This window comes from Camelus bactrianus, chromosome 8 (genome assembly GCF_048773025.1).
Source record: "Camelus bactrianus isolate YW-2024 breed Bactrian camel chromosome 8, ASM4877302v1, whole genome shotgun sequence".
NCBI lineage: Eukaryota > Metazoa > Chordata > Mammalia > Artiodactyla > Camelidae > Camelus > Camelus bactrianus.
In genome coordinates, this window is record NC_133546.1 from 59,973,303 (window position 1) to 59,999,217 (window position 25,915).

Here is a 25,915-nt window from a genome sequence, read left to right on the forward strand (position 1 = left end):
GACAGTCTTCCTTTCCCTGTGATCATACATAATTTCAAAGGAAGATTATTCCTGATCATCGAAAAGGCTGTTCTCATCAGATTTAGCTAATTACCTTGCTAGGTGCATCAAGAGTGTTAATTTGCCAGAGACCTCCTTCAGCTTGCTTTGCTAAACCTAGAATCATAGAGTATTGAATGATTCCAAAAATTTTTTAAAAGAGACACTTTATTTATTTTATTTAATTGTTTTATTTTGGGGGGGGTAATTAGGTTATTTATTTATTTATAATGGGAGTACTGGGGTTTGAACCCAGGACCTTGTGCATGGTAGGCACACACTCTGCCACTGAGCTATAACCTCCCCCTGAATGATTCCAAATTAACTTTGGTCTGGAAGTTATAAGGAATCTTAGATTGGACTTTTAAAAGCAATTTGTATTTGCTATTATAGGGGAGCAAAATTTGCCACCCCAAAATGTGTCTCTTTGGCATGCAGATTATTTTGAGCTGAAAACAATGAAAGCCCAAAAGACTCAGGAAGAACCTTTAACTTTTCCCCTAACTGCCTAAAAGAATGTAGTTAGAGGACCAGTTCTAGGAAGGGAGTTATCATTGTAGATAACTATTAGTATGAACTAGGTGTGTAGACAGGGTGGAACCTAGTAAAGTCTGTTACAATTCCTCTCTGTGTCCCATTGTTTCTGCCTGACCCAGCAAACCTCTGTTTACCAAACTTTTGCTTTTCCATCTCCATGTGAATTGCCTTCCTCTCCTTTGAGGTCCCAAGCCACTCCCCCCAACATCCGCTCTCATCTTTAGTTGAAGATGGTATTTAAGGAGAGGGCTTCAGCCATTTTGGTGAATTACCAAGTTTTCCAGGTCTCTCCCATGTATACATGTTACTAAACTTTGATTCTCTCCTGTTAATCTGTCTCATGCAAATTTAATTCTTAACCAGCCAGAAGAACCAAGAAGGGTGGAGGAAAAATTTCCCCTTCCTTTACTATCCCAACTCTAAGAAACCAAGCCGAAGAAACTCCATCAAATTTTACCTGCAGTACCTATATATTTGGATAAATTCTTCTCTTCCTGAGGTTTCAGAAAGTACCCCAAATGCCTGCCTGGAAGTGACTTTTCCTGTTACCTGTGAGGCTGGACCCTATAAACTGGTCCCAGGCCAGTTTTCCTTGGAAGACTTTATAGCTATTGGCTTCATAAGTACAGTCAACTTTTGTTCTTTAAAGTGGCTTGTCACACCTAGTTAACTGAGCATCATTCTTCACGATGACATTCCAGGTATGACCTTGACTGCATAACCGATTCTTCCAAATGTATCCTGGCAAAAAAGATCAGATTCTTAATGAACCCATGCATGCAATTATATTGCCATGGGAAGTGAGGAGCCTGGGCAAGAGTTTCTGAATTTGGAAGAGGGGAATTATGTCAGTGAGAAGCATGTCATTTTTAAATGTCTCATTTTAGTTTACAACAGCAGAAAGTACAAAATTATTACGAATTACAGGTAGCATAAGAAGAAAGAGAAAGGGTTTCCTTATGTATCCAGGAAACAGAACATTAAAACAAATCAACAATATTCCAAGTAACTTCAATAAAATTTCCTGCATCAATTTATTTCAGCCTGTGTAATTAATTCTTGTTCTGTTGGATCTTGGGTTAGCAATTTTGTGAAACTACTTTTCAACTTTGAAGAATCCTAGAAATCCTGACTACCACTATGCTCTGAAAGTTGTCCAAGCCATGTCAACCAAGTTTTGAAGAGTCATTAGTTTGGAGTACCCCATCCTGTCCTCTTCTACGAGGCTCTGAGACCGTCCTTCTTTGTGAAAGACACAAACACTGGCCTAAAGATTATAGCAGAGTCTTTGAGCAAGCATCAAAGGAAAAGAAAAACTACCGTGTTAAAACACAAAATTCAACAGAGTAAATTTTGAAGATCTTATTGACTTTATTCAATAATTCATGAATCAGGCAGCATTCAATCTAGCAGATGGAAAGCAGCTCCGAGGAGCTGTACAAAATAAAATACTGTTATAGGCAGGAGGGAGCAGGAGCTCTTTGGCAAAAAAGTAGGTCGGTGGTTGCAAAGTTACTTTCCTTTAGGGACAATAAGGGTCTATCAGGCAGATGACCTAACTAGTGCTGCTCAAGTGACAGCTGATTGACTGGTTTAAGATTCCATTTCTGGGAGAGCTGAATCTAATTAAGTTGTCTCGTTTTGGTGATGTGGGGCTCAGGATAAGCAACTCCAGTTTGGGTCTGTTAACAATAGATAACACAGAAAATTGTTATTGTTAATTTATTACTGGTATTTTCCAAACGTGGTAAGTCTGATGAGGTTCCAAACACGAATAATACAAGTGAGAAGAAAATTTCACTTTTACTGTGCAAACAAACAAACAAACAAAAAGCCTCCATCCGCCTAGCCCTCCCAACCTCAGCCAAATAGACGCCCGCCCAGGGACAGAGCCCTGAGTTCCCACATACTCAACCGCAGGAAGGAGTTGGGGGCGGGAGCTGTCCAAATCCTGCCCGCAGCTAAAGCAAATAATAATGGCTAGAAGCTTAAAATAGATCCAGGGAGGCATTCATTATCGTGGCATAAGAGGCGGTTCAGCATCTCAGGCATTTCCCGTTTTGGAGATTGCTTTAGTCCGTTTTTACCTCCTTCTATTCGTTGGACCAGAAAATACAGACCTTTACTAACGTGTTCACCATGTCTGAAGAGGAACTAATTTAGCCAAATTAATTGTCCGACAGGAACACAGGACTTCAACCTCAGTTCAGAAAATCCCTGACATCTGACGTAGGAGGATTTATAGATTTAGTGGAAATTGCTTTCTCCTGCTCTCCAGATTACAGACTGTGTGTTGATTTTTTTTTTTTTTGTATGAGTAAACATCTTTCTAATAATGAACAGACCAATAATGTCTTAAGAGAGAAAAAGAACATCCTTTTCCTTTTTGCTGTTTCTTGAGTGAACTGTTTGGATTTGGAAACCCATGTTGGCTGTCCAGAATATGAAAGTTGGCGCTTTCCTTTTGTGGTGGGGATGGGTTCTGGCTACTGAAAGCAGAGTACACTGGCGAAAAAGAGAAGTACAGGAGATGCCGAAGAAAGGCAGGTGAGTGGACATTTAGGGATAGAGGATTTAGGGGGAGAGTGTGTGTAAAGCGAGCTTCTGGTTTTGTTCTGGAATTGTTTCCTGTATATGGTGTTTCGAATGGATGCCTTTTCTCCCCTTTTCCCTTTGTTTTTCTGCCTTGCCCCCTTTTAGAAAGCTAGAATTATGTTTTCTTTTTAAATGATACTGATTTAGATACAGTGCTATCACTGCATAGTCTTAAATCTCTTACGAATTGTCCTGAGTGAAAGATAGATTCTGGAAAAAAGAATATATGCACATTAAAAAATAAGGGCAATTATTTGATGTTTGCATCCTAGGTTGGAACAAATCTGAGAACTTTCGAATAACCAATGGGAGCTCTAATTAGTGAGGATGATTCTGTTAGTTCTAATTATTTCTGCTAGATGTGTGGGTCCCTTTTAAAATCTTTTAAGAGAGAACGAAACAGCTTTCTTCAAGCTGTATGGCTAGAACAATCATTAGATTGTCCCCACTAGTCAAATGAGAGGGTTCACGGGTGGACCTGCCTGCAGACCAGCTGCTGCTGGTTACCAACTCGGTATGTGCTGCCCTAGCCAGATCAACCCCCCAGGGGGTAGTTTAGACAGAGCCAGACCATCCCTTCAGCCCTCAGCCTCACCTGGGGGCTCTCCTGGAAGTGCTCACCTGCACACTTGCTTGCCCAACATTTATCAATAAAATAGGACATTGGAGCCCACCTAATCCAGCTCTCTCTCTTTGCTGATAAAGCAATGGAGGCAGTAAGGACATTCTTGATTCTCTATTCTTCCTTCCTTCCTTCCTTCCTTTCTTTCTTTTTCTTCCTTCCTTCCTTCCTTCCTTCCTTCCTTTCTTTCTTTCTTTCTTTCTTTCTTTCTTTCTTTCTTTCTTTCTTTCATTGAAGTATAGTCAATTTACAGTGTTGTGTTAGTTTCTGGTGTAGAGCATAGTGATTCATATATATATATATATATATTCCTTTTCATATTCTTTTTCATTATAGGCTATTAGAAGATATTGAATATAGTCTCCTGTGCTAGGACCTTGTTGTTTATCTGATTCTTGGTTCTTTTTCAGCCTGAGGTCCAAATTGAACTTCAGCTTTCTTCATCCCTGAATGTAATAGGAATAGCCGTCATAAATATCAGTTAATATGAAAAGGAAATCCTGCCTTCTGGAGTTCAGGGCTAGTGGGAGGGCTGGGGGTCTGGCTCCTCTGTGCCCATCACTGGCTTTGAGAGGGCCCTCCACTCATGGGCTCCTGAACATCCAGGTAGGGCTCACAGCACTTGCTTCAAGTTGCTTTAGCAACATCACAAAGCTTGGAACTGAAATATCCAGTGGTCGTGGTAAGCCCTGGGCACTGACAGAGCCTGCAGTGCACCAGCCGTATGTACTGTTACTGCCAGAGTCAGAAGTTGCTGGACAAACAGTGGAATTTGTGGAGCAGTGCAGCACAGCCATAAAGATGATCTGAACCAAATGTGCTCTTCAGGATTAAAACGACAACACACAACAGCCACAAATCCTATTGGTTGTCGCCAAAAACTTCTCAGCCCCTATCTGAAGCCAGAGTTAGAGGGGCGCCCTGTTAGCAAACACCAATGATGCAGGAGAGACACCCTGAGAGTGAGATAGATTTTCTTTTTAAAAAAATACATAGTGGGGGGAGGGTATAGCTCAGTGGTAGAGTGTGTGCTTAGCATGCACAAGGTCCTGGGTTCAATCCCCAGTACCTCCATTAAAGATAAATAAATAAACCTACTTACTTCTCCAGGAAAAAACAAAACAAAACAGAACTTAGAAGTACTTTCATTTCTTTATTATGAGAGATATATATGACCATTATTTTTAAAACCATAGGAAAAAACATTTTTAAACATCTAAAAATCTCCCATAATCCCCAAACCTAGCAATAATCTTGTTAACATTTTTGTGTATTTTCTTCTAGTCTTTTTTTTTCTAAGCATATATTGAATATTAATTAATCCGGGATTATTCTATGCATATAGTTTTGTAAACTTATTGTATTTAATATAATTTTGTCTGCACACTTACTTATTTGAAGTTTATAGGATTATCATTTGAATGGCTGAGCTATAATGCATAATAATTTACAATTACCACCATGTAAACATCTTCCTCTGATGATGAACATTTAGTTGCTTCCTCTTTGTGATTATAAATATTGTGTATGAATGTCTTTGTACATAAGGATGGTTGTCTTCCCACATGGAAGTCTACTGGGTTAAGTGGCACAAGAATGGTTAAATCTCCAGTATAATTGCTTTCCAGGATGGTGGGCCCGACTTATCCTTCCTCCAGCCAAGTGTTTATTTTTATGTAACCCTAAACTTTTAAAGGACTCAATTTTAGCCAGAATCTAAACTCATAAGCTGCTGGTAATTTGTATCCAGGCTCCTTTTCATGGTTCATACCGATAATGGAGGAACCAAGGTGAACACACCTACAAACAACAGGGGTGAGAAGCCTACGATGCACAATTTAAGGGCGTCCCTGCATGACCCCGAGAGTGAGTGCCTCCTTAAATTTTGTGCCTCACCTGCCTCACTCTAGTCTCCACCCCGGCAAATAATTCAAATGTTATTCCCAAGCTCCCAGGGAGGCACACCCAGGTGGGACCCAGCTTCCTTGCCCAGGGCACTGGGCAATGTTCCTAGAATGAATCAGCACTTGTGGCCTCCCTCCTCCCAGGAAGAATGGAGAGATAGCCTGTCTATACCTCAGGCCCCTGGACAAATGCTGGCTCAAGCTCTGGGAGGGCAAACGGATCCTACCAGAAAGCGAATTACTGTTACCTACTTGCTTTGTCATGCAACAGAATTCAAATTTACTCTGAAAGGTAAAGAGGATCTGAGTAGTTTCAGCTGACTTCCACCTGGGAGAGCCCACACTGGTGGTGGTATGGCGGAAGGATGGGAAAGGTGCTGAGATAGTAAGAGTAGGGTCTCTGCTTCAGACAAGATGAGAGATGGTGAAAACCTGAACTAGGGGAATATTAATGGAGTGGACGGGGACAGGGGGACGGATGAGAGTTTTAAGGAGCTAGAGTTGTCCGAATTAGATTGGATGACAAATGTGACAATTGAATTAGAGTTATGATTAGAATGTCTTTGTCTTTAGGTGATCCAAGCTGAAATATCTGAAGTGTTATTATGAGTGCGACCTAGTCTCAAAGTGATTGATTAAAGAGGGAGGATAGAAAATGTGATAATTAATGAATCTAATCTAAACATACAGTTTGCATGGGCATTCATTGTACTATATATTTTTCAACTTTCTGTAGATTTGGCATTTTTTTAAAATATAAAATTAGCAGGAAAGAATGAGATGGGGTGAAAGTCCAGCAGGTATTTGGGTAACTGGGTCGAGGGTGCCAGGGAAGGGAGAGCAGGAGGAGAAGCAGGTTTGGGGAGAAGGATGATGAGTTCACTTTGAGCATCTGGACTTGGATTTGCCTGCAAGATACCAAGAGATGGTTGTTCAGGTGACAGGAAGGCCTGGAGGTCTACAGCTCAGGAGGGAATTCGGGTCTGGAGGTGTAGATTTAGAGAGAGTCCTTGCAGATGGTGGTGGTGAAGTGACCCAAAGACAGTGTGTAGCATGAAATATGAGCAGGACAGACGACAGAGCCTGGTAGAAGAGCAACACTGAAGGAGAGGATGGAGGAAGAGGATACAGAGTGAAGGAAGCCAGAAGTGAGGGACCACAGAAGTCAGTGTAGAACTGGAGTGGAGAGGAGTCAAGGAGATGAAGTGAGCCATCTATTCCACACTTATCAAGTGGCGGCTCCCGGGCAGGCACCGGGTAATGGATGCTCCACCAATGACTAAATCAGACACAGGCTCTGGCCGCCAGAGGCTCACAGACCAGAGACGTGTTCCATGAGGTGGCAAGGTTTCCAGAATGAGGGCGTGATCAAGACAGTCAAATCTCATAAAGGGTCCAAATCAAGATGTAAGCCCAGATTCAGAGCTAAGAGCCATTAGCAATCCCAGCAAGGACAGACAGCAGGTGGATGGTTGGAGGGAAGAAAGGAGAAAATGGAGTGAGTATAGCTAACTCTCATAAGGAACTCAGCTATGAACTGGAGGGCTGAGAGGAGAAGGGCAGCGGGAGAGACAGGCAAGAGTTTCTAGGCCAGGAGAGACTTCGCAGGTTCAGATGACAAAGGACAGAAGCCAGGAAAGAGGCAGGGATGATGTATCAGATATTGCTGTCAGATCCCATTCTGACAAAGCAAAAGCCGCTGGGTTACGGACTGGGCCTCTCTGATGGCCCTAAACACCTTGGAATGTGATTTTCTCTCTCTCTCTTTAATTGAAGTGAAGTTGATTTACAATGCTGTGTTAGTTTCTGGTGTACAGCATAGTGATTCAGTTATACATACATATATTCTTTTTCATGTTTTTTCATTATAGGCTATTACAAGATATTGAATATAGTTCCCTGTGTTAGACAGTGGACGTTGTTGTGTACCTATTTTATGTACAGTAGTGTGTATCTGCAAATCTTATTTTCTCTTAAGTTTGTAGTGTTCTCTCTTCACTGCATCCCTTCATTCTCCAGAGAGTCTGCTGGAGCTTTGAGTCTCCACTTTGCACATCTCGCTCTTGTCTGATTACAACCTGCCCCTCATCGTGACGGTTTCCTGAGTCTCTGCCGTGTGGCCCCCGTGCTCAGGACACCCGTCTCTTCCCTCTTCCTCTGGCCCATGGCTTTTTCTTCTCCACTATTTAGCATCAATCTTTGAGGACCCTTCCTTGGCCCTCCCCCACCCCTCCCTCTCAAGTCTCAGGTGACCTACTTCCGAGCTTCCACAGCCCCAGGTCTGTCTTATCTCAGAAGACTAATCGTCCAGCATTATCCCTTTTCCCTGTAGGGAAAGAGCTTTCTGTCTCAGCTCCTGGAGTATGAGCCCCTTGAGGGCAGCATTAGTCCGTGCAGGCTGCTGTAACAAAATGCCACAGACTGGGTGGCCTAAACAGCAGACATTCATTTTCTCACAGTCCTGGAGGCTAGAAGGCCATGATCAAGATGCTGGCAAATTCGGTTTCTGGTAAAGACTCTCTTCCTGGCTTGTAGATGCCACCGACTCCTCACGTGGCCTTTCCTCTGTGCTCGCCGGTGGGGAGTGGGAGTGGGAGGGGGAATCTTGGGTGTCTCTTTCTCTTCTTATAAGGACACCGGTCCTATTGGGTCAGGGCCTCATCCTTATGTTTCATCCTTAATTTCATCCCTCAAGTCCCTATCTCCCTGTACAGTCACACCTGAGGTTAGGAGACTATATGAATTTGGAGTCGGGGGGACACAATTCAGTTCATAAAAAGGGCTCAACCAGCACCTTTATCCTGGTTCCTAAACAGTAAGAAGGCCTGGCTTTTGGACTTGGCATCACCACGTTCTCACCCCGTGACTTTGGACAAGTCTCTGGACATCCTCAGGTCTGCTCCTTCTGCAGAGTGGAGTCAATTATGTCGGTTAGCCTCCGGGTTATTGTAGGGATTGTGTGAGCCCATGTACGTGAAAGTGCTTTGTAAAGCTCTTAAATCCATAAAGATTCTGGGCCTCCCTTAGGCCAGCCTCTGACGGGTACAGATCAGAAAGGCCTGTGCAGACCCGCAGCCACCAGGAGCCCCGTGGGGCTTGTCTCCGCTTTGAGGGCAGTTACACTGTGCACCCGCCCAGCCACACTCCCCCATCTGCCAACACGGAGGCCTCGCCCAGGGAAAGGAGATCGCTGGAGGGTGTCTTGCTCTGTCTGAACTCACACCGAACTCACACTAAACTCACATACTATTAACATGCTGGGACCCAGTAATGTTCCTAAGTCAAGTCGTCTTTGTAATCAAAGTTCTAGAAAATGGCCAGGAATCAACTTGAAGTTTAACCTCAGCAGTTTTCACAATACTTTTTTTTCCTTTGTGAATATCAAGAAAGCATCCTGGAGCCCTCCTACACTGTCGGTGGGAATGTAGTTTGGTGCAGCCGTTACGGAAAACAGTATGGAGATTCCTCAAAAGGTGTGGGGGTACAGCTTCAAGAAGTAGGGGACAGAGTGGAAGCTGAGGCTGGGAAGCGGGGCAAGAGCCTTATGATGGGCCTTTTATGTCCGGGTTCTATGGATTTTACTTTGAGGGTGAAAGGTTTTAAGAAGGGAAGTGACCCGATTGTGATTTCCATGCCACGGTGTTGGTGTGATGGTTGCATTAGGGTAGAGTGAGACCAGAGCTGAGGAAGCCTGCTGCCTCCCATGGGAGAGATGACGATGCAGAAGGCAGAGCTGGTGGCAATGGAGCAGCCAGGACTTGGAGAGAGACTGTGAGGAGGAGGTTCAGCCAGGGCTGGCTGGCTGCCTGGTGTCCTGAGCTGGCCTACTCAGAAAGGGCACCCCTATAAGCAGATGCGCCTCCAAGCAGTGGAGCTAGGGCTGGACATGCCCACCTGCTCTCTGTGGCCCTGGATGAGGGTGTGAAAGAGGTGGAGTCAAGAACGGCATCCAGGTGATTTGGACCACATACAGAATTTCTCTTCTTGGCGACAACGTATGCCATGAAAGCAAGAGCATTTCATTAGCTAGTTCTCTTTTTTAGTATATTGAATATAGTTGATAAGTTTTTGAAGTGTGGTTGATGTACAATATCATGTAAGTTACAAGTGTAGAATATAGTGATTCACAATTTTTAAAGGTTATACCCCATTTATAGTTATTACAAAATATTGACTATAGTCTCTGTATTGTACAATATATCCTTATAGCTTATTTTGTTCATAGTAGCCTGTATCTCTTAATCCTCTACCCCTGTCTTGCCCCTCCCCCTTCTCTCTCCCCACTGGTAACCACCATGTTCTCTGTATCTGTGAGTTTGTTTCTTTTTTGTTATATTCACTAGTTTGTTGTATTTTTTAGATTCCACATATAAGTGGTATCATACAGTATTTGTCTTTCTGTCTGACTAATTTCACTTAGCGTAATACTCTTCAAGTTCATACATGTTGTTGTAAATTTGGCAAAATTTTCATTCTTTTTTATGACTCAGTAGTATTTCATTGTGTATACAGACCACATCTTCTTTATCCATTCAGCTGTTGATGGACACTTAGGTGCTTCCATATCTTGATAATTATATATAGTGCTGCTATGAACACTGGGATGCATGTATCTTTTCAAATTAGTGTTCTTATTTTTTCAAAAATATACCCAGGGTGGAATTGCTAGGTCACACAGTTCATTAACTAGTTCTTGCTTCCTTCCCGGAGATGAATTAATCCACAAAGTGATGTGTAACTTATCAGATGCACCCAGCCGACCCCTGGCTCCTCACAGACCCCCACTTCTGCTCCATCTAACCTCTAGAAGATGTTTTGAGAGAACATCATCTGCATGCAAACTTCAACAGGGAAATGTCAAGTACCATAGGTCAGAGTTTTTTCTTCTCTCCAAGAGGATAGAATACAAACAGATGTTCAAAAAATGGACACTCTCTGTTCAGTCCAAAAATCTGTCTCAAATGTCATCCTATATCATCATAATTTGGAACATGTTTATTCCTTCTTCATAACTTTCAGGGGATTTATTCAATAAACACACTTGTTTAGTAAATGAGTGGTCCCCAGTTTTATGCACGGGCCATGCTGGCTTCTCTGTCGAGGGGAAAGGGAAGCTCAGACCTTCCACATTTAACCCAAATTCTGGGCAGTGGGAGCCGGGTCTTCTGAGACACTGTGGCCAACCTGGCCACCAACCCTTGAAGCCAGACCCTCTGGGTTTGACTCCTGGCGCCATCATTTTTACAAGTTATTCAACCCCCCTGTGTCTTCGCTTCCTCGTGCATAAGATAGAGACAGTGGGAAGGGCTAACTCACAGGGCTGTTACAAGGACTGACCCAAGTTAGTACACGTAATGTAGTTAGCGTGGTGACTGGCTGAGAGGAAGTGCTCAAGCAGTGTTAGTTATTCCTAGTATTACTTCATTTCAAGGTAAATAATCACACCTCTGGCTGGCAAAAAGATGCTGATGATGTGAAAAATACTTCATAATATACTGTAACTTGAGTTAAAAGCAACTTACAGCATCTCTCTCTTCCCCTCTCTCTCAGGACTGTAAGGTTAGACTCAGGACGGCACAAGTGATTTCTTAGTGGTTTTCATCCTGTCCTTTATGTTTAAACTGATTTTCCAAAATTTTCCATAGGAGCATGGAAATAGAAAAAAGGTTATTTTAAAATATCAAACAACAACAGCAAAAAAGATTTTAAGCATCCTATTTATCAGTCTTTTCTAAGCTAGAATCTAAGTTTCATGACGGCAAAGGCAGTGACATCTCAGAATTTGACAAATCTCCCTTTAGTTGGCTGGCTGAAAGCCACAGTAAGAATGGGACCAAATTTGATTCCAACCCCTCTTTTGGTTCCTTGTGCCTCTCTTTTCTGGCTCCCATCCAAGGGACCGGTTCCTTCCTTCTTTCACTAATAGGTGCCCGGAGTCCCTGGGGGACCAGCACTGTGCAAGGGGCTGCAGATGTAGAGGACTCTGTCTTCGGTGGACTGTGGCTCGTCCTACCCCTTCTGACAATCCGCGGTGCTGGCCTGTAGCCCAGAGAGCAGCCCCACCTCCAGTCTGAGCCCCTCCCCATTCCTGGGACGCGCTCCCGCAGAGCTCAAGCCCACCCCTGCTCCACTTTGCCAAGGACGACATAATCTCTATGCATCAGTCAGGTCCTGGCAGAAAACAGCATTACACTCAAAATGGCTTACCCACTGACTGAATAAAGGGATGACTTGCTGAGCTGAGGCAGGGTTCAGGGAACCCACCAGGCCGGCTGATGCCCCCCAAGCACTAGAAACACCAGGAAGCAATGACTACCCATAGGCTGAGGAAGAAGTAGTGTTACTGGAGCTTATTCAAGATCCTGTGATTCTCTGTAATCACAGAGCAACACAGACTTTGCCAGTCCCTGGCATTAAAGCAGAGAGAGAAGGAATAAACACTCTGCTCTCTTATCTCCTGCCAGTTGCCCATGTGGCTGGATCCGGTGATGCAGCCCACCTGGTAATGTGTTATTCTCCATCCTGACAGCTTCATGGTAGATCCAGGTTATGAAAACATCGATTTCAGTGGGGGAGGTAGTTTAGGTCAAATCAGAACTTCTAAGTAGTTAATCCTCCAATCCCTGCTCCTGTGGGTACTGGGAAAATGCTCACTGAAAAGCTAAGTTAATGCATTGCAGTTTCATAGTTTTTTTTTCTTTCTTTCTAATTTTATTCTGGTTAGATTTGAAGCAAATCTGGAGGGTGAGGGATGCTTTGTTCTGAAGACCTAGACTGTATGTAGAATGCCTTATTTTTAATTTTCATAGTAAGACAGAGACAGAGACCAGAAGCACACAAAGATGCCCTCGAGTAAGGCAGACTCTGGCTGTGAGTGCACGCACACCTCCTACGGATGTCTCCTCCCCACACCTCAGCTGTAGTGATTTTCTGCAGTGCCCCTGCCCATGGCCAAGAAGCAGGAAGCAGAGAGAAGGGGACAAGAGCCAAAAAGGAGAAGATGGAGGGGGCTCCCGGATCCAGTGGGAGAGAGAGAGAAGGTGGGGATTTTGGGGACCAGCTTTCCTCCCCTTGACGTCCCCAGCTTCCTCCCTAACATCCATTAGCAGTGAAGCTCTGTCCAATTCACTAGTTCAGATTCTTCCCCCGGGCCGCTGCCTTTGCTGCCAGCACAGGGATGTCCTTCCTTTAGAAGGAAACATCCTTGTTGGCTCCGGAACGACAATGGCTCCTTCCATTTGTATTCCACTTTAAAGTTTGCAAAGAGCTTCCACACATGTGATCTTATTTGCTCCTCGCATCCCTGGTCTGGTCACAGAGCTTTGCCTCTAATCAGTTGAGGAAACCGAGTCTCAGGAAAACAAGATGCCCAAAAGGACAGAGCAGGCAGTTCAGAGCGGAGGGCAGAGCTATGTTTTTCTGTCTCCCAGAAGCATTTTCCTCCCTGAAAAATAATAAAGAGTTTCTTCTGGAAAGAAGAGAGCAAAGGACTTAAACTTGGGCTGAACTGGCTATAAGGGAGGAAACTTTGTGTGTTGCGGACAAATGCATCAGGGCTGTGGTTCTCAAGGTGCTGTCTCCTGACCAGCAGCAGCAGCAGCATCTGAGAACCCGTTAGAGATGCAAATTCTTGGATTTCAGCCCAGATCTACTAAATCAGAAACTTTGGGGAAAAGAGAGGTTCAGGAACCGAGGATTGAACAAGCTATCCAGGAGATGCTGATGCAGGCGGAATTTGGGAACTATGCATCAAGGGGAAAGGAAGTGTGTGTTGTGGTACCCAGGAGCACACATACACTGGAGTTGAGAGAAGGTGGAGCTGGGAGGGCAGGACATTGTTCCCAGGGGTTTTAGAGCTGATGCTGAAGGGTAAATGAAGGCCATGCAATGCCCTTGCAGCATTATTTGTAACAGCAAATGACTGGAAGCAACTCAAATACCCGCCAATAGAGGACTGAGCACAAAAGTAATGGTGCATCCATGTAACAGAACAATATGCAGTGTGAAAAAGAATATGAGGCTTGGATATTTTGATATGGAAAAAAACCCAAGTTATATAGAAAGAAAGAAAGAGAAAGAAAAGAAAGAAAAAGTATGAGCTTATATAATATGCTAACTTTGTGTATAAAGATGGGAGACTGGGGGAAGGCTATAACTCCATGGTAGAGCATGTGCTTAGCATGCACGAGGTCCTGGGTTCAATCCCCAGTACTTCCATTAAAAAATTAAAAAATGGAGACCATTTGTAACAACATGGATGACAAATACTATGTGATCTCACCTCTATGTGGAATCTGAAAAAACGAACTTGTAAATACAGAGGACAGATAAGTGGTTGCCAGAGATGAGGGGTGTGGGATGGGTGAGGTCAGCAGAGGGGATCAAAAGGTACAAACCTTTTAAGATATAAGATAAATTATAAGATAAATAAGTCCTGGGGATGTGATGTACAGCATGGTGATTATAGTTAATGATAATATAATGTGGATTTGAAAGCTGCTAAGAGAGGAGATCTTAAAGTTTCTCATCACAAGGGAAAAAAATCAGTGACTTTGTGAGGAGATGGATGTTATTAACTAGATTTGTTACAGTAAGAATTTTGCAATACATACATATACCAAATCATCCTGTTGTATACCTAAAAGTAATACAATATTATGTGTGTATTGTCAATTATATCTCAATAAAACTGGAAGAAATAGGAGATCTAAGAATATGTATTTGTATTCACTTTCACCTACAAGATCTGCTGAACAGATAGACCAGAAACCAATAAAAGAGGTACCAGTGGATGGGGGAATGGGTGGATGGAGGCAGAAGTGGGGGCCAACATTTCACTGCATTTCCTTTTTTTAAAATTCCCCAACCCTGCAAATATATTACCTACTTAGAAAAAGTGAAAATAAATTAAAATGGCCCTAGACACACTTCAGAAGCAGAAGCACAAGAAGCTGCCTCCCAGGGAGCCAGGATGGTTGGCCTTGACCCCAGGGCAAAGCCATCCTTCCTCCACAAGTTGGGCCAGTTGTGACCAAGGGAGCCAGGCTCAGCCCACACCCACAGCTGCTCCCCTGCAGCTCAGACCCGCCCAACTTGGCTGAGGAGCTTTGGGGAAGTTTGGACTTCTTATTAAGCCTGGGACCAGCCGTTCTCAGCCTTGGTTATACATTAAAATCATCTGGGAAGTTTTAAAAATACCCACGGCCAAGCCCCATTCACAGACCGCCCAAATCAGCGTCTCTGAGGAGGGGCCTGGACGCTGGTGTTTTAAAGCTCCTCAGTCATGCTTCTAAACCCTTGTTTTGGCCCTTCTGGGTCAGTTCATTTATCCAGAAAGCTGGAGAAAGGAAGAGAGGATATCCAGCAGCTCAAAAGAAGAAATAACACATCCTATCAAACCTGCAAGATCAAGTGTGAATGCAAATGATTTTTGTCTGGCTTAATGAGGACGTGTGACCAACCTGTTTTCTCCCCAACTCCACAGCCCAGTTCTTAAACGAAGCCCTGATATTACCAAATTGCCATTGACAAAATCAGAGCAGCTTCTGAGGATAGATGACCACGATTTCAGCATGAGGCCTGGCTTTGGAGGTATGAGACATGCGCTCCTCGGGCTCATCTGCATTCTATAGGTCCAACTGTCAGTCCGTGGGCAGAAATCAAGCCAAGGGACCACCCGGCATTACTGTCCCCTGATCAGGTCTGCCTGGGTTGTGCTCGGTGGACAAGGCATGGAGCCCACAGTATCATCTGAGCACCCGCCCTGGCCGGCCCCGCCCTGGGCTCTGCTGAACGCCTTCTCAGGAGGCTCCTGCTGGTTAGTGACCAGGCCAGGCCAGCCGAGCTGTCCTCGGGCCACTGCCAATGCTCTAAAATAACAATCTTGGACTAAAAGTGTTCTCATCTGGGAGCTGGCAGACAGAACACTGGGTCCATATCAGAGCGTGGTCTGCTGGGTTTAATTAAATGAAAATAGTTGGAGAAAATAACCATTTTGTGCCGAGGGATGCCAAAGCCCTTTGAAGCTCAGCCTACAGCTGCCAGATTTCAGCTTTCTTAGTGTCAAATAGGGTTTTCATCCTTATGGGACTTTTTTTCCCCTGGAGAAAAATATATTTATTTCAGAAATCATTCTCATGCCTTTTATTTCTTCCAGTCACCTTTGCCCAAAGAGCAAGCAGCTTCTAGAAGGGAGTCTCTATGCAGTCCATAATTTACTGCTGGACAAAAGCTCTCAAACCACCTTTTCACTCCGTGATGATCCGAGTGTGTTCCATGCCTGCCCTACGTGCCTGAAAGCAGCGAGGAAAGGGGGCAGCAATCTACTTCCCTTATAATACTTTCTTTCTGTTTATCAATATTAAGTTTTCATAGCCTAGAAATGCCCCCCCACCAAAATCTAATATTTTTTTAGATTGTATCACAATCTAAAATTAGTGTATCACATTCCCCATTGAAGCTACTCCATCATGTAGCAAAGATGCAGATCTGTGGGCTTGGCAATGTTTCGAATATGACTTTGGCTCCTGGTGCTGATTTACCAAGCAGTGTCCTCATGGCCAGAGACGCTGGCTTCTCAGATGAAAGAAGGTGAAAAATCTGGAGGTAAATATGAAAAAAAAAAAAAATATGTGACTCCTGTTAAGGAGTAACTCCTTAGGTGGGACCCAGCTTTGACCTAGGTCTTCATCATATCTTCAGATGACCAGAGATGAATGCTTTACATTAACTTCATTGTTTCAGAATCACCTGGATGATTCAGAAACCAGCCCCACCCCCATATCAAAATTTTTAACCTAAGCTGGAATATTCCAGGGAACTAGCCCATGATCCCACCCTTTTATCTCTGGTTTGACTTTAGCTTGGCATGTGGGACACAAAACCTTCAAATCTGACAGGACACAGAGGTTCCAGGGGAAATGGTCTTTATGCCTAGCTCGTTCGTAGTCAAAGTTCAAGTAAAAAGGATAAATGCTCTTGCCATGCCCTGTTCCCAGGCCCGGCCATTCCTGTTGGTGTGGACGTGCAGGTGGAGAGCTTGGACAGCATCTCAGAGGTGGACATGGTAAGTGCTTCTCTGACTGGGGTGGTGGACAGGGGTTTCACACGGGGGCTGTGCTGGACCGGGAACATCACACAACAGAATTTCTCATGTCTCCCAACTCCCTGATCAGTGGGAGTTCCCACACTCATTTTACAGATGGCTCAGGGAGGTTAAGACATTTGCCAAAAAGCTAGCTAATTGGTATGAAGCAGAGTCAGATGACAGATGTAATTTTCCCTACTCCAGTATCCAGGCTCTCACCAGCAGGAAGTGATTTCTGGGCAAATACTCTCAAACATCACGGTCCAATGCTACTTACCGTGGATTCTGTATCTGGCTGTGAAAATGCAGAAAAAGCAAAAGTTTACTTTTTTTCCCCTCTTTTTAGAGGGTTTAGATTAAAAATTAGAATATTCTATCATTCCTTGACTTACAGGACTTCTTAGGGCCTTATCTTAGTTCAGATGCCTTGAGAAACAAGCCTGAGAAAAGCATTCTAGCACAAACACTTTATTGGGAAGTGATCCCAGGAAATAAAAGAAAAGAGTGTGGAGGTGAGATGGGGAAGGCAAAAAGGCTGAGCAATTAAACCGATCTGTTACCGGAGAGTAGGTTTTTGTCTCCTGGCAGAAAGATTTCAGAGACGAGATGTGGAGGTCAAGAAAAGAAAGTGACGGTTTATTAAGTGATAGGATGTTCTCAAGGGAAAGTGGACAGACTCAGGTGAGCCGCTGTGCTGAGTTTCTTTGGCAAGCTGGTTACATAGGGTGTGAAAATGAATGGGCGGAATATTCATTGGAGAGGGAAGGGTTCGGGGGTTGTATTTCCTGACTTTCATCCCAGCTGCACCTTCCCACCTTCCCAAGGGGAGGAGAGATTTTTGTCCTTGTTTAGTCTTTTTTTTCCCCTTAATTTTTCCTTAATGGAGGTACTGGGGATTGAATCCAGGACCTTGTGCATGCTAAGCATATGCTCTACTATTGAGCTTTACACCGCCATCCCAGCCCTTATTTAGTCTTGATCAGAAGTGTCATGGCATCGGTGCATGATGGGTACTTCTAATCTGCAAGGCTAATTTTATTCTAATGAGGGCATAATGAGCAAAAGGTTACATTCAGAGGCCAGAGATTCCTGCCTTTTTCCACCTTTCTTTGTCTGCCTCCAGGACACTTGTTACCACAAAATGTATGATTTCTTATCGGTCCAGAGCTTCCTGCTTTCCTCTGCCCAAAGACTCCCCATTGTTCACAAGATGTATGGTTTCCTGCCATTTGGCCTGGCCCTCTTTCTCTGCTCACAGCCTGCCATTTGCCTGCTCTAACAGACCTATGGGGACCTCGGTCCCACTGGGGTACTCTGGGAGTCAGCAAGGATTTCACCTCTGCGTTATCCCAACTGAGGGGCCAGGGAGCTGGGCTACATATCCATCCTTCCCTCCCCCAGCCCCACTCCCTGGCTGAGGGCGGCTTCCAGAGACATTAACTCTCTGGCACCTCCAGCTGGCCCTGTATGTGGGTTGGGAGCACCACAGAGGGTTCCAGTGCCGACAGACCAAAGCATCCACAGTGGGTGGAAGCCAGTGCCAGGTGGCGGGCGGGGCTCAGGGGCGGGCCTTCTTGCTGAGTCCTCCGAGCAGTGCCCTCGCGCTCCTGCCCCAGTGAACGCCAGGGGCCAGAAGCAAGGTCTCCTGCGGCTCAGCTTCACTCCCCAGCCAAGTGATGCAGGTATAGGACGTCCTGCTGACCCTCGTCGGTTCAGTGGGCGGGGTCCCCCTCTCTGCCCTCCACCCCCAGGACTTCACCATGACCCTGTATCTGCGGCACTACTGGAAAGACGAGAGGTTGTCCTTCCCCAGCACCAACAACCTCAGCATGACGTTCGACGGCCGGCTGGTGAAGAAGATCTGGGTCCCCGACATGTTTTTCGTGCACTCCAAGCGCTCCTTCATCCACGACACCACCACGGACAACGTGATGCTGCGCGTCCAGCCCGACGGGAAAGTGCTCTACAGCCTCAGGTACGCCTTCCTGGCCGCTTTCTGTGCTTCTTTCCCTTCTTACCCCTGCAGCCTGGGAGGAAAGGCATAGCGTTTGTGAATCAAGGACATCACTTGACGTTCCCATTGAAGTTTTGCTTTTTGGCTTTGAACAGCAAGCTTCTAACTTTCTAGGCGCTGCTGCCTTTGCAACATCCAGTAAAACCAACTTTACACAAGAGTAAAAAATTTAAGGAATTATTTGGTCTTGAAAATACATTTGGGGAAATTTCTCATGATGATGCTTATGATATATGCCTCCTCTTGTACGTTATTGTTCAATTTTAAAGGTTTAATGAAAGTTTTATTTCTCTAGTAGGAGTCAGGAAATAGATAATGTATTCTCAAAAACCTACCTCCTTCAACCTCTCTGATTCCCATTTTGGAAATTTGGTTAAAATTTTTTTTTTGGTTTACCTTTGGTGGCCAACTCAGGCATGTTTTCTGTCCCTTCTTGCCATAGTATCCACCTTGAGAAATTATGGGGACCCCCAGCCACTTGATGATTTTAAATGGTATTTTGAGCATCACTTTGAAAATATAAAGAACACGTATTTCAATAAGAAAAATACTAAAAACAAATACTTCAATAAAAAATACTAAAAATCTTCTTTTCTCACGAGCTCAGATGCCATAGAAATGTTTATTTATTTTTATTGTAGTTGATTTACAGTATTGTATTAGTTTCAGGTGTACAACATAGTGATTCAATATTTTTATAGACTATACTCCATTTACATTTATTATAAAATATTAGCCATAGTCCCTGAGCTGTACAGTAGCCTTAGACATGTTTAATTGCTCATTAAGCACTGACCTGGAGAAGCCCTCCTTAAACACAGGCACCGCAGTGTGGCAGTCCCTGCAAAACCATTTTTACGCCCACTTTAGAAACTCGTGGTGCCCACCTCCCCCGGGGACGGTGTGTGGAGATGAGCTGCAGGCCTTCACAGAGAAGGAACTCAGCTACTGGCTGTGATTTACTGCTTCTGTGCTGTGCTGATGGTGCATTTCAGTGTTACAGACTTTGTTTTGATAGAGCTGAGTCCACATACCGATGTCTAAGTAGGGAGCGTCTGTGCAGTTGCTGTGTATCTTTCGAGTCAGAGATGGCAATGCTGAAGCTGGATTTCTACCCCCATTCCCCAAAGGAATATTTATAATGATCCCTCATTGTTCATGCTGGCTTGGAATCTGAGCAAGTAGGTACCAGACTCAGAGCGAGGTTTTGGCATTTTCCTCTGCATGGCCTGAAATGCCTCCTCCCACAGAAGTACTCAGAGGGGTCAACGGTGTGCAGTCCCTTCTCCAAGCCATGCTGGATTGGTTCTACTAGGAGTTCTTACATCTGAGGCAGCTGCCAAAGCATCTTAAGCTCAAAAACCACCAACAGAATAACACAATCTGACGTCACTAGCAGGGATGAGGACTAGCCCATAAGGCACGTGACCATGGGTGTGCTAGTAAACGTTTAAGAAAATATGCATATATATATGTATATAAATTTATTATGAATATCACTGATACAAAGGATGTGTAGTATATGATTTACAAAGGAAATAAATTATACAATACTTTTTATTATGAATTCCATACACTTACAACTTCCACATGATTTACTATTTCTTGTAAAATTCCACTATTATTTTTTTCCAGGTTCATTAAGATATAACTGACATATAACCCACCATTATTTTTTTTATAGTTTTATCACCAACAATAGTTCTACAAAATCAGATGTGGAGTAAATGTTTGCAAGCATTTGCTTGCTTACATGATTGACAAATGAGTGTAGGTCTAGTAAATATTGGTTGATGTTTTCACTTATGTTAACAAGACAAAGTGAAATAATGAAGAACCATAGAGGAATTTCAAGCATTTGTCAAAGATGTAGCAATTTATTTGCTGGATTGGATAATATTCTTTCAAATATTGAAGGAATATTTCCTCAAATTTTTGGAACTATTTATGTGTACTTGTGAGAGACATAACACACTTTTAGGTTGAATCTGCTTCTTTAAGTCTAGACAATCAACAAAACAGTAAATCTAGCCCTTTGTAGCATTTGCTGATTTCCGTAGTGTAAATACTCCCATCATGGCTGATTTCAAGCTACTAGCCTGATGTCACTGGATGCAGAGCTGGGAAGGATGTGTGGCAGCACACCTTTATCTAGTATTTCCCCATGTAAATAAAATAGATGGAGTAACTTCAGGAGTATAGATAATAGGAAAGAACAGTAAATAATTAGGAAGTGATGAGTTCTGAGGATTTGTTACTTTTATTTTAAATGTAAACTTAATTTTAAGTTTATAAAATGTAATTTTAATAATGGCTATGTTTAACAACTGACTTGTGAATTTCTGAAATTCTAGCAATCAGCTCTCATGAGCTGCTGGGAGTCTGGTCCAGTGCACCATTGAATGTGACCCCAGAGGCAGAACAGAAGAGACAAGGGAGTGGAAAATCTCTGTTCAGAATCAAAGTTGTCAGTGAGCCTCCTTGTGCCTAAAAACATGTGATTTGTTTTTGTTTTGGGGAGAGGTAATTAGATTTACTTATTTATTTATTTTAATGGAGGTACTGGGGTTGAACCCAGGACCTCATGCATACTAGGCAAGCACTCTACCACTGTGCTCTACCTCAACCCCCCAAAACGTATGATTTGATTTTTCATTGCAAATCAAATCATAGGTTTGTTTAAGAGAGAGAAAGAAAGAGGGCTAAGTTACTGAAGACTATCACTGTAAGAATTAGTGTGGGGAAAACCTGGAGTAGCTGGATACCATCAACTATGTCGACAGCAGCTTAACTCCTAAATCACATACAAATATGCCATTCTTCACCTCATCCACACTCACTGATCACTCAACAGAATGCATTTGTATTATGGGCGGCCCCCAGAGTTGTGCAGATGAAAGCTCTGCCAGGTCCTGTCTTAAGCTCTGAGGACATACAGATGAATAATATAAAGTCACTGCCTCAGTGTGATGGCAGCTTAGTGAAGGAGACCTACAGGAACCAAATAATTAGATGCAGATAGAGGTAGGGGCAGCACGCATAGGGGGAGAGGCAGGGAGCAGCAGGTAATAGGATGGTGAAATCGAAGTTTCCTAGGCTCCAAGAGATGATAACAAGTGAAATGTTCCATCACACTGGGTAGACTGAAAAACCAATTCCAATGCTCTTGAACTCCCAGTCACCTTCAAAATATGAGAGTCAGTGATTGTAGGAGGAAGAGATTTTTGTTGGGAGAGAGCTGTGGGCACGCTGTGAGTGGACAAGCCCCGGAACCGCTTGGAGAGCTTAAAGCATGTGTGCCGCCAGTTGGAGGACACGGCGGTTACAGGGCAAGAGAAGGGCTGTCTATCCACCAAAGGGTAGAGCCAGGAGGAGTTTTGGTGGTGGTGGGGTCAGTCTGCACTCCCAGGGTTTTGGGAATCGTTAAGTGAGTGAGCCAAGAGCTGGGGTGAGAAGTGCTGCTGGAGGATGGAGGTGCCCAGCTGTGGGGATGAAGGACCAGGAAATAAAGTCTCAGCTTTGGCCACGTAGCAGACCCACACAGACTGAAGCTACCTCGCCAGAGAATGATGCTACCCTCCCTCCCTCCCCCTCACTGGCACCCGCACAGGAGGTGACCAGAGATGGGCAGAAACTGACCATTCAAATGCCACCTCTGTGCCTTAGCTGGGGAGGGAGAGTAGAAGTCTCAATGTGAATGAAGTTTGAAGTGTTGACTGTCTCAGACCAAAATTCTTTTAATTTCTGAACTGAGGTATGTCTTGTTACTTCTGAGGGTTTTGACTGCAGGAAAATCACAGGAGCTACCAAGTTTCCATCCAAGACAAGGGAAGATCCTCCCAGTGAAACAATTTAAAGGGAGTTGGAGAAAACAAAAACAAACATGGGTTAGATTACATCTCACACTGTGCTTTGTTCAATGCGTGGGTTGCAAGTGGAAAAGCATCAAGTCAGGGTGCCAAGAACCAATCTGATGATGTCTGTGATTCTAAAAACATCTGTTCCTGTACCAACTGATACAGAGACAAGAGGTATTTAATCCTTTTGTTTACAGCAAGAACTGCCTGCATTTGACATTTCATGTCCCCATAGTTTGCCCGAAGGGTCCCCAAGCTGAGTTCCTAGTTTCTTTCTTGCTGGCGATGCTATCAGTGTGGTTATGCAGGTGATGTGCCCATAGAAATGGAAGCCCATCTACTAGGTGTCAGAGTCAGGGGACAGACTGAGCAGCCTCCTCCCCTCACCCTGTGTATCCATATTTCCAGAGAGGTAAGACTACCCAGCTACTAACGATACAGAATCCCTCCCAGAACACAACCATTCCAACACTCAAGTGCAATGAGGAAAGCAAGGTGAACATTTGGATAATTTAGTTTCAAGAAAGCTTTTTTCCTTGAAATTTCCATTTAAATTAAAAGTGATTTTTGTTTTCTTTTTTGGCCATGAATTATCCAGATAATTTCCACAACTTATATTTAACCATTTTCTGTGATTGAAGGAAAAATAGTATGTTTACTAGTCATATCCTGCTGTGGGATTCCACACTGGGTGGGAAATCTTCTATGACTAAGGGTCTGTAGTTGCTTATTCCTTGATGCAGAAGCCTGTTTTCCCGTGTAAACTCTGAAACAAAACTATCAGATGCCAACCAAAGCTTGCATATTGATACAGTAATATCTTTCAGTGGTTTTCCATTCCTATGATCTCCATAGAGTTGTCCACTAAAAAATGCCTGTGTCCACTAATAGATGCTATTATCAGTGTGAAAATATCAATATTGTAAACGAAAAAGTGCCACATTTGGCAACTGACATAAGTGCTTCATTAATATTATTTCTAAGACATTGTACACAAGTATTGAGTAGCAATAAAATCAATAAAAGAACAGAAGAACTTGAATAACTCTAAAACAGGAGAGTAATACCTGTTCCTATGATTTCTTTGAAGACAATTTATCAAATGAGTTACTTCACATTGTTGTAGCGATTGAGACCATTGTTTCTCTAAAATTGCTTGCATGTGATAGGAGTTATTGGAGACGTGTTTGCCCCACACTGACCCTGGGGTTAAACATGAACACTCAAGAGTACTCTAGTGTGGGTATCACTCATAAGCTACTCGGTTATCTGCATCCTGACATACTGCTCATGAATTATAAGAAGGAGGCAGTTATATTGGAAGGAGGCAGTCATATTGGAAGGAAGCAGAAGCCTCTTCTGTTTGTTTTATCATCTTGCACTTGTATTTCACAGCGTCTGAAAACTTCGATTTTGTCCTTTTGTGTCTAGGGTTACAGTGACTGCAATGTGCAACATGGACTTCAGCCGATTTCCCCTGGACACACAAACGTGCTCGCTGGAAATTGAGAGCTGTGAGTAGGCTTGTGCTCAGACATCTGCACACAGCTCTTAAGTAATTCTAAACACCTCTGACTCTCTGGAGCAGGAGCAGTCTGTGTTCCTAATTCATGACTTTGCATTTTAGTGACTTTTTAGATAGAAGCTAAGTATCAGGTAAGTTTTAAAATTGGAAACAGATAGAACTAAAACCTTCTATTCCCATAACTGACCCTTTTAATGCCTATGACAATGGTTGTAAACTCGGTTCTGTGGAACCTGGAGGTTTCCCAGTCCCCAGGGCAAGTGCTGGCGGAGGTGTGGCGGGCTCAGCAAACGTGGGTCTCCTTCCAAGACCTCCAGCCCCACACTCATACACACAGTCCCCCAGAGCGCTCCTTTTGGATCTGCTTTTTATCACTCTTCTGAATAAGCTTTCCACTGAAGAAAGAATTCCGTGGCAGAAACAAGTTTGGCAGCAGCTGCCCCAGGGAACTGCCATGGTGAGTGCAGGTGGTGGTTGAGACGCTCAGGTACAACCAGGGAACCTCGGGAAACATACACGCGCCCACACACACACAGAGGGAAGTCCTGGAAAGTTAAAAACCGGGCCCTTGGAAGAGCAAGGCTGAGGCTGTGTCCAGGACTAGCCACTGGCATCTCTAGCTCTCTATGTACCTGTCCTGTTCTCCAATTTCTGCCAAAATGTTGCCTCCATTGGGCACATTCTGCACTCCTTGAAGAGTCCCGCTCCTACGGGAGGGGAATCCCGAGCCAGCACACAAGTCCTGGCCTTATCAAAGTCCTGGTTGGACTCTCGTTAGCACAGGGCACCTTGTTAAGCCTGCCTGGGCTGTGATAGTGGATTGGGGTCCCCTGACTCTACTCATCTAGGTCCAAGGAGCTCAGGGATGTGGACCCCACACACAGCAGGGTCTGAATGGGCAGCTCTGTGGGAATCAGGGAGAATGAAATCTCAGGACCAAGGGAGTGACTGCCTACTGCCCCGTGGCTTTATGCCTGCTCTGTCATTTAATCCTCCCAAGCTCCCTGTGGGAAGGTTACTGTTATCTCTATTATACAAAGGAGAGGCTAACAGAGCCAAGGACTAAGCTCGTTGGCTCTAGAACCTTGCTTTCCTTATGACACCCAGGCAGCCCCATCCCTGTGTGGCTTCTTCCAGGCTGTGTCAGTCAAGGATCCGCCAGAGAAGCAGAACCATAGGAGATACACAGGAGAGAGTCAGTGCAGGGAATTGGCTTATGAGAACATGGGGGTTGGTGAGCGTCCGCAGGGCAGGCTTTGGGAAAGGGCAGGCTGGAGACCCTTGGGGAGGAGCAGACCCTGCCATCCATCTGCGGGTAGAATTTCTTCTTCCTTGGGGAAACCTCAGGTCTGCTCTTAAGGCCTTTCAACTGATTGGGTCAGGCCCACCCAAATGACCCTGGATCATCTCCTTTACTTCATGTGTGAACTGGTTGTAGATGTCCCATCTCCAGAGCATCTGCCCAGCAACACCTGGATCAGTGTTGGATTGAAACTGATGGGGTCCTTACTCTAGCCTAGCCAAGTGGACCTGTGAGATCGGCCGTCACACAGGTTCAGGGCTACAGAAAGAATAAAAGAAGAATAAAAAAGAGCCTCAGGGAGCCTGGGAAAGAACAGACTGGTCTGCGAGTCATACTTCAGGCCTGGGGAACTGTCGGGCCAGAGGGAGTGATCCTCAAGGTGGGGGTGGGGGGACTGCTTTGATTTTACCCTGGGCAGAAGCAACTCAAGGCC

General features: G+C 44.2%; 1 protein-coding gene and 2 non-coding genes across 3 annotated transcripts in view; 2 read left to right on the forward strand and 1 right to left on the reverse strand.

The window, feature by feature from the left end:
• Positions 1-270: 270 nt before the first annotated feature.
• TRNAG-ACC (transfer RNA glycine (anticodon ACC)) lies at positions 271-344 on the reverse strand. The gene has a single exon. It is a non-coding gene; the product is annotated as a tRNA-Gly (tRNA).
• Positions 345-2,831: 2,487 nt separating this feature from the next.
• The window catches only part of GABRR1 (gamma-aminobutyric acid type A receptor subunit rho1), a 33,523-nt gene continuing 10,439 nt past the window's right edge, over positions 2,832-25,915 (forward strand). Inside the window, exons 1-6 of the mRNA XM_010948942.3 lie at positions 2,832-3,123; positions 12,511-12,549; positions 15,182-15,288; positions 16,695-16,762; positions 18,535-18,758; positions 24,086-24,168. Coding sequence (XP_010947244.3) covers positions 3,002-3,123; positions 12,511-12,549; positions 15,182-15,288; positions 16,695-16,762; positions 18,535-18,758; positions 24,086-24,168 — 643 coding nt within the window. The 5' untranslated portion in view covers positions 2,832-3,001. The remainder of the gene's footprint in view (positions 3,124-12,510; positions 12,550-15,181; positions 15,289-16,694; positions 16,763-18,534; positions 18,759-24,085; positions 24,169-25,915) is intronic.
• On the forward strand, positions 4,795-4,867 carry TRNAA-AGC (transfer RNA alanine (anticodon AGC)). Its single transcript has one exon. It is a non-coding gene; the product is annotated as a tRNA-Ala (tRNA).